The following is an 8,730-nucleotide window of genomic DNA, read 5'->3' on the forward strand; positions in this document are numbered from 1 at the left end:
TAGATGACTTTACAATGTAGTGTTAAGTGACATGCCTGAGATCTCATGGCTCATCATGAGAGAGCCAGAATTTGAGTCCTTGTCCTTGGGCCTTCAGAACGCCCAAGCAGCGCTTTGGAATACCACCTCAGTCATGAGGAAGGATACTGGCCTGAGGATGCTGGATGCTTTGCTCTCTACCCTAAGAGCCCCCAGATCTCCCCTAGCTTCCAGAGTCAGGCCTGACCATTCAGACTCCCATCGCACCTTTATTGCATGCGTGCTGGGTGCCAGGTCTTGTGCAGAGCCTGGGAAAGACACGAAGACTCCCAGACCCAGTTCTCATGTGACTCACCACCCAGTGGGATCCGGAAGGACCCCCTTCCCACTGCCACCCCAAACTTTCTCATTCAGTGTGACCTGTTCAGCCTTCCCTGCATTCTGGCCAAAACCCATTTCTCCTTCTTCTAAGCTTCTCTAGGGCTCATTACCCAAACCACAGCACCTATTGCTTCATTTCTGCTTTCTTTCACTCAGCAGTCATTTGTGCATCATTTGCATGTGGAAGGCACTGGGGATACATTAATGAGACAAATTAATAAGACATGGTCTCTGCCCTCATGAAGTACAGTCTAAGAGAGGGAGACAAATGTAATTGGTGCATGGACTGAAGTGCACTGGGACTCTGGCAGATAGCTCACCACTTCCTCCCTCACCCCGCAAAGACACGGACTCAGTGGCATCACGAAGGAGTGGGAGGAAAACGGGACCCAAATCAGAAGAACTGAGTTCTGAGCTGGTGCCACCATCTGAGGGACTTTGGAGAAGTTATTCAATTTGTTCATCTGTAAAGTGGGAATTACAATGCCTAACCTGCCTATCTTACAAGTTTTAGTGATATGCTTTATTAAATGAAATTCAATGCATGAAAACATTTTACAGGTTATAAAGTATTGTACAAGGAGTAGTTATAATTATATTCTTCTGCCTCCTAAGATGCCTAGCGTAAATCTGGGCACATAGTAGTTATTCAGTAAATACCAGTTAACTTAAATTGAATTGACTCATCCACCCCATTTACCACCTTCTGATAGTCCTTTGGGCTTTGGTGCCACTGTGAATCCTAGCACTAGCAATGCCTGCCCTGCTGCTGGTGGTGGTGGGGGGTGGGGGGGTGGATGGCTGTGAGGGCCAAGTGAGAAGGATGGAAAGTACCTTGGAAGCTACAATATTGAACTTCACTGACTTGGGAAACCACCTTGGCCCCCATCCTAGGCGGCTGGGCTGAGGACCAGGGGCCCTGACTGTGGGGCCGTAGGCACGGGGCAGCCTCCCTCCAAGCCCTAGGTTCATGCTTTTTGGGGAACAAACAATACACTTACCCCATTATGGGCTTCCAAAGTCTTGGGACTGCCTGGCCCAGGACAGTGCCTGTGACGTGGGCATGGTCTCTAGGGGGACCAGGCCACCATGTGCCCACTCCTCATTACCCCTTCACCTCTCATTTCAGCACCCCTACCCCACGGAGGATGAGAAGAGGCAGATTGCAGCCCAGACAAACCTCACCCTCCTGCAAGTAAATAACTGGTGAGTTAGCGTCACCTGCTCAGATGCTGTCAGAGCCAGGGGCCACTCACTTGGCCGGGGAATGCATAGCAGGGAAAAGAGGCCAGAACGCCCAGTCATGCCTCAGTCTCAGCGCAGCTGCCATGCCAGTCCTGCCATTTGGGCTAGAAGCAGAAAGCCGGAATCAACGCTGGCGCCTATAGCTTCATCTGCAGCTTCTCAGCGCCCTCTGCTGGGAAATTGTGTCAGAAGCACCATGAGAAGCTTCTTGCTGAGTAGAAAACCCAGTACCACCTGCTCTGCAGAGACCCACAGGAACACCCGGTTCCAAGGATGGGAGGGGCCGCCATGGTCATCTGGTCTGCCTCCACCCAGGTGACCTGAGCATGAACTGAAACATTCTGCAAAGCTGGGAATGGGAAGGAGGAGGAAGAGTCGGCTGTCTGACCCCACAGGAGTCTCTGCTTCCCCCTTCTCTGTATCTGGCTGGGCTCTCATAGAAGTCTCAGAAAGCAAAGTCTGACTGGATGGGAGTGGACCCAAGAGTTGGGGCCCCTGATCTGAGCCCTTGGCTCTAGAGAGAAGTCAGAGGTTAGTGCCTTTGACTAAGGGGGCTCTTCCTTCCTCTATTCAGTCCTGACAGTCTCAAGCAGAGATTTCTGACCTTCCTCACCCATTTGTCCCAAGCTCTTCATGGTTATCAAGCCCCGGTGACTTCATGAGCTTCTCAGTGCCCAGGGCTGTGCTCCCAGCTGGGCTTTTACACCCTAGATCAGACCCCGGTCTGTTTGGTACAGTGGATCAGCTGCCGGGAGGCTGGAAGCAGCTTAGCACTCTCTGCACACACACGTGCACACACATGCACGCGCGCGCACACACCCCTACCACCACCCGGGGGGGGGGGGCTGACTAACCAGGTCGCCACCTTTACCCCTGGGCAGGTTCATCAATGCCCGGAGGCGTATCCTGCAGCCCATGCTTGATGCCAGCAACCCAGACCCTGCCCCTAAAGCCAAGAAGATCAAGTCGCAGCACCGGCCCACCCAAAGATTCTGGCCCAACTCCATTGCCGCAGGGGTGCTGCAGCAGCAAGGTGGCGCCCCGGGGACGAACCCCGATGGTAAGGACTGGGGCTGAGTGCGCTCCAGCCTGGGGGCTGGCTGGTGGGGGTACCTCCCAGAGCTCCTTCAGGATAAGCGGTCCAAAGATTCAAGGGCTGAACTCACTCATCTGAGTGGCAGTGGCGGCTCTGTCACAATAGTTAGCCTCCTTGATCTCCATCAAAGGATGTGCATAGGCCTGAAAGAAGGTTTTTTTTTGCATATATGTTAACAAGCCAAAAGTGGTCTCACAAAGACGAGTGGGAGCTGGTGGTCAGCTGAGTCAATGACTGCTCAGCAGAGCCCCCCCTCACTCCCACACCCACCCGAAGTTCCTTCGTGCCAATCAGTGTCTGCACAGTTCCCCAAGAGCCAGGGCCATCTATAAATACTGAGGCAGGCAGCTGGCTTGTGAACGGAGGCCAGGAAGAGCTTTGTTTTCCCAGCGTCTCCATCACACCCTCCATATACACTTTTCTAATTGCCGGTCGCCTGGTGCACAATGAATAATTCAATGAGCCAGACATTTTATAGCTTGGCATGTGGAGATGGCTCTGTGTGGGAAGTGGAGTGGAGGTGTGCATGTGTGCATGCATACCTTCAGGGATACGTGCATTTATATGGCTGCGTACAGGTTCCTGTGTGGGAGGCAATCGTCATATGGGGTACAGTGAGAGTCAATAGATTTTGAGCTGGACCAGCGTGGGATAGAATCCCAACTCTATCATGCCTGACTGTGTCACTGTAAGCTAATGACTTAACTTTCTGAGACTCAGTTTCCTCCTCTTTAGAATAAGGATGACAATACCTACCTTACAGAATTCTTAGAAAGTCAAACGTGTTTCACGTGTATTTATATAGGATTCTCAAGAGATGGTAACGAAGAGTGCTGCTCCTTGGGATGGGGCGGGAATGGCTGACAAGTGAGTGGACAGAGACTTCATACCAGGGAATTGTCCAGCTTAGGAGCTCATCACCCCATTGACTCGGTCCACCACTGAGTTTCCTGGGCCTGACCCTTGCCTTCATCTCTCACGTAGGTTCCATCAACTTGGACAACCTGCAGTCCCTGTCCTCAGACAATGCCACCATGGCTATGCAGCAGGCTATGATGGCTGCACACGATGACTCATTGGATGGGACAGAAGAAGAGGATGAGGATGAGATGGAAGAGGAGGAGGAAGAGGAGCTGGAGGAGGAGGCTGACGAGTTGCAGACGACGAATGTCAGCGACCTGGGCTTGGAACACAGTGACTCCCTGGAGTAGACGGGCAGCCCAGATGGCACTGATCACCGAGCAGGAGAGGAGTGTCGTCAGGAGGGCTTCAGGGTTGGGGGGAAGGGGACGTGGGCAGGCAGCACCGAGGAAGTTGGGCCTTAGCTTCCCAAGATCAGTAGCTTGAAGAAACGCAGAGGAGACACCTGCTCCCTCCCGACCACCAAGCTTCGATGAGTACCCCAGCCCCACTTCCCTAGAACTGCGAGGACTCTGTCTGGCAGAGCCAGTCAAGCAGCCTGTACGGAAAGACAGGAGTGAGATCTGGACTCACCAAATCCCTGAGGACAGATGGCATCCACGGCCCTCCAACTGAGGGACTTGAGTTGTTTACAAGCCCTGCACTGTGAGGTGGATCAGTGCTGTTGGCAGAGTGAGCCTTTGCCAAGGGACAGAGTTAGGAGCAAAGGGAGAGACAAAGGGGTTTGGGTTTTACCCTCAGAAGGTTCTCAGCTCCTTTGAGAGACATTCGAGGGCAAGAGGGAGCCCAAAAGCATAGCCAGTGGCTGGAGGAGTGGGGGCACCTGGGCATCACATCTTGCAGATCCGAGAGGGGCCTGGATTCCCTCAGGCTCCGGCTCATCCTCCAAGGCTCCACTAGGGGTGGAGGCAGCCGTGGACTTGGGATGGGAGCCAGCAGAGCCGCCTCCTCTCTCCCCTGGAAACAAACGGTGAGCTGGTGGGCTCAGATTGTAAGAGGTTAAGAGGAGTCCCTTCACCTGGGTTGGCTCCAGGAGCCAAGGAGATGGCAGAACCCGGGCTAGGAGCCATAGCAAGGTGGCTTTGGGGACACAGCCGTCCTTCGGTGGTCACAGAATTTAGCTCCTGTAACAACAGGACAGTGGTGTCTTATCCCAAATGTCCCAGCCCTCAGATGGAGCCCCTCAGATATTCTACCCCCTCCATTGACCAGCAGAGAGGATGGAACCAGGTTAGCTTGCAACCCGTCCACCCCTCAAGTCCCTCACGGCTGTCCCTCTGCTCCCAGGCTGGCTCCCTTGGCCTCCATCCTCTCTTCTTCATTCTTTCCTTCAGAGAAGGCAGAAGAAACATTGGAAAGAAGCATCCAGCCCAGTGGGAAGCCAGGGGCTGGAGAAGGTGCTACATCCCACCTCCCTTCAATATCCACAGTGTAGGGGAGGGCCCCGAGAAATGGCACCCAGGAGCCAAGTGGTACCCCATCCCACGCGCCTCGCTGTTCTACACACCACCATCATACACAGCACAGGAGGAGCTGGGGCTCCCGCGAGCAGCAGCTGTCCACCGTCTGCCCCAACACACACTCCCAGCCCAACTCCAGGCCCTCATGATTGGCGCTCCCTCCTCCCTTCCCTCCCACCCCATGGCTGTGAATGACAGGACTGATCACACGTGTGTTTTCCATTGGATTTAATTTAATGGACCTGCAGTTTCATTTGTAAATTGTGCATCGGCCATCTCCTTCAGTGGCAGGATGTGAGTGGCTGCCTGGCTCAACTTGAGGGGACCCTCAGGGCCCTCTGGGGCTTCCCCTCCTCTACCTGGTTGGGGTGGAGCAAAAGGATGGTCGCTTTCCTGAGGTCTCCCTGAAATGAATGTATTTCTCCCCCAAAAGAGCTGATATTTAATGTTTTAATAGGGATTTTTGAGAAACAAATAACCTTATTTATAATCTGGGTGATCCAATCATTTTTTACTCCCTTTTGATGCCATAGGTAGAGGAAAGTCGAGCTTTTTTGGCGTGAGACTTTTACAACGTGCAGTGGGATAAAATACATTTCCTTTTCTGGTTCATTTTTCTTGTTACACACACACACACACCCTTCCACTTACCACTTTGCACAGGCGTCCCACCCCAGCACAGGCACACCCGCACACACGTGCCCACGTGTCCTCCTCCCAGCCCCCTCCACCTGCCTAATGTTATGCAACCTCCTTCTGATGTATCCACCAAACCAGTACTGAATGTGGCCGAGTTTTCAGTAAATCTTATTACCTACCGTAATTCTGATGTGCCGTTCTCTCTTTCTGTGGTAAGTGGGACCCTGGACCAGAGAAAATTTGGAGGCCTCAGCTGACCCTGTGTTGAACTGACTACCTGTGGAAGGGACCAAGACAGAGAGCTTTCTGGGTGACCTCAGTTTCCCTCTGTGGGGAGGAAGATAGCCAAGTCTGGTACACTAACTGCGTGTCTGTTTTGCTCTAAGACAAAGGGAGGGAGAGGAAACAGGAGGAAGCTCTCTACTGCCCTCTCCTGACAATTTTCCTCCATAGCCGTGGAGAGGTCTGAATTTAGTGTCCCCTCTTCCACCATCCTCCACCTCCCTCAAAGGCCTTTGCTTTCCTGTCTCCATCCTAGGCTCTGAGAGTTTTCATCTCTGGAGCTGGTGCTGCCACTGCCCCTCCCCCAGCCCTCAGGGGAAAAGTCCCAGGAATGGGGAAGGAGAGGAAGTCTTGACTGCCCAATTTAATCCTGGAGCTGTGTCCAGAGGGGAGACTGCCCTTTGAACTCAGGGTTCAGCACTGTATTCCCTGGGGCAAGAAGAAATGTAGGGGCAGCTTATCTCCACCAGGAAGTGAGAGGGAGGCATTCCTGCTATCTCAGCCTGGAGGTCTCCTTATCCGGGCATTGCTGTGGGATGATCACCGCGGAAAAGCAGGAGTTCCCCGTTCACACTCACACAGGCTGGAGAGCTTGCACCTGCCGGTGGACACCCTGGCGCCAGGCTGAAGATGGAGGAGGCGGCGGGTTACACAGGCAGAATAGGCCTCCGTGCAGCTCTGACGGCGGTTCCCTGGGTCACTGCTGTCCCGGAGCCCAGCCCACCTGTTACACCTGAGAGTCCTGCAAACACAGCCGAGACCTTGCCTCTAGGCAGTGGAGACGGTCTCTAGATCCAAAGATGATACCTAGAACCTCACCTCCCAGGGCCAGGAAGACGGCAGACTCTCAAAGCGCTGTTTTCCAGGGAACACTGTTAAAAGATATGCTACCCCAAAAACTCATGGTCACATTAGTCTAGGATGAACTGCATATTATATTTTGCTAGTGGAGTTTCATAAGGCTCGTTAGTATATTAAAGTCCCTGAAAAGTCCCGCAGGAAAGAAACCTGTTTGTTTAACCTGTTTCCTAAATGTACTTGCCTTTTTTTTTTCAAGTGATATCTATTCAATCACAGTAGTATTCCACAAAACACACTTGAGGAACACTGTTCTAAGAAATTACAGAGTAGCCTGTCCCAGCCTCTCCCACCCCTTCCTAAGTTTTTCTTTCAAGTTCCGCCATCTTTTCAACCACAAGGCCAAGTACCAAGGGGTTTCCTAAATCATTTGAGACGTGGGTGGTTGTGTTTTGAGGAGGCAGCAACCTCTCTCTGTGCCTGACTCAAATCCTATTCACCCCAAGGAGAAGGCGTACAATACTCCCTTGGAAATAAGAGAGAGGGGACAGTGCCAGGTGGGTGTGGAGGAGATGTCCCTTACCACCAAATGGTGCTCTGGTATCAGCGCCCTGGGAACTGTTCAGACTGACCTTTCACCCCAGTGTCTCTCCCACCAGGGAAGACCTTTCAGGTTTGAAGATTCCTGCTCACGGAAGTGGAGGGCCAGAGCTAAACCTCCTGGACCAAGGAGCTTCTCTGCTGCCTTGGACATGGCAGATGAGGGCACTGACTCTGCGACCCTGCAGCCTGCTTGGACTCATTCATTCATTCAACGTGTCTTTATTAGCACAGACTCTCTCCCAGGCAGTTTTAGCCACGGAGGATGCAGCTGTGATCAACAAAGTTCTCGTTTTCAGGGAGTTTACGTTTTAACAGAGGACTGAGGCTGAAAATGTGCTCACGGTGTCCCCGTAATGGTTAAAATATGATCTCATCCTAGGACAGTGACCTCAAACTTCATCACCCAGAGTCACAAACAGGCGGCGCTCAGGTCAAAGGCGGGTTCAGGTCAAATTCAGCTCGCAGACGCGTTTTTTTTGGACTATATATTGTTTTTTTTAAAATTTTGGGACCAAAAATTAAGTTGAAGATTGCACATAAAAATTCAGATTCTTGGTTTCTCTTGAAAAATTGGAAAGTTAAGCAACTCGGGACTATTATTCCCACGCAGCCACAATGGGGTGGAGTTGAATTTCTACTGCCCCTTCCGATGTGGTCCCCAGGTTGTCAAGATGTTGCTTTGGGTGTTCCCCAGCGCCGATGCTGAGGGTCATTCCAGTTTTTATCGGGCCATCCCTGTTTGGTTGGCTCATTGGTTAACTAACCAATGTTTCCTCCCTCCCTTTTCTCCTTTTCCTTTTTTTGCCTTTCCCTCCAATATTGGAGTGGTTGTATTTAAAAAGGAAAATATTTCTCCATATCTATTGCTCTATCAGAAGTGAGAACACAAGATAGTCCCAGACAGCTCTGCCTTTGAAAATGCTAGTTGGACTGGCCAGCCCTGTGGCGCAGCGGTTAAGTTCGCACGTTCCGCTTCTCGGCGGCCCGGGTTCGCCAGTTCAGATCCCGGGTGCGGCCATGGCACCACTTGGCAAAAAGACATGCTGTGGTAGGCGTCCCACATATACAGTAGAGGAAGATGGGCATGGATGTTAGCTCAGGGCCAGTCTTCCTCAGCAAAAAGAGGAAGATTGGCAGTAGTTAGCTTAGGGCTAATCTTCCTCAAAAAAAAAGAAAAAGACTCTAAAAAGAAAATGAAAGTTGGAGAGAACATTTGTGTTTGCGCAAGTGAAGATACTCCTACCTTCAACGGCACAGTGTACCCGTGCCTGACCTCCAGACATCCTCACTCCTATGTCACCTGGCCACCTGGCCTCTAGAGGCCAT

The 8,730-nt window shown here is 52.1% G+C and overlaps 1 protein-coding gene across 5 annotated transcripts in view; it reads left to right on the forward strand.

Annotated features, from left to right (window-relative positions):
• PKNOX2 (PBX/knotted 1 homeobox 2) overlaps window positions 1–5,905 on the forward strand; it is a 253,282-nt gene extending 247,377 nt beyond the window's left edge. For all 5 annotated transcript variants that reach the window (XM_046684526.1, XM_046684530.1, XM_046684528.1 and 2 more), the window contains 3 exons: window positions 1,490–1,566; window positions 2,487–2,665; window positions 3,686–5,905. In XM_046684526.1, the coding sequence (XP_046540482.1) occupies window positions 1,490–1,566; window positions 2,487–2,665; window positions 3,686–3,912 (483 nt within the window). In that variant the 3' untranslated portion in view covers window positions 3,913–5,905. The remainder of the gene's footprint in view (window positions 1–1,489; window positions 1,567–2,486; window positions 2,666–3,685) is intronic.
• The last annotated feature ends 2,825 nt before the right edge of the window (window positions 5,906–8,730 follow it).

This window comes from Equus quagga, chromosome 14, assembly GCF_021613505.1.
Source record: "Equus quagga isolate Etosha38 chromosome 14, UCLA_HA_Equagga_1.0, whole genome shotgun sequence".
Taxonomy (NCBI): domain Eukaryota; kingdom Metazoa; phylum Chordata; class Mammalia; order Perissodactyla; family Equidae; genus Equus; species Equus quagga.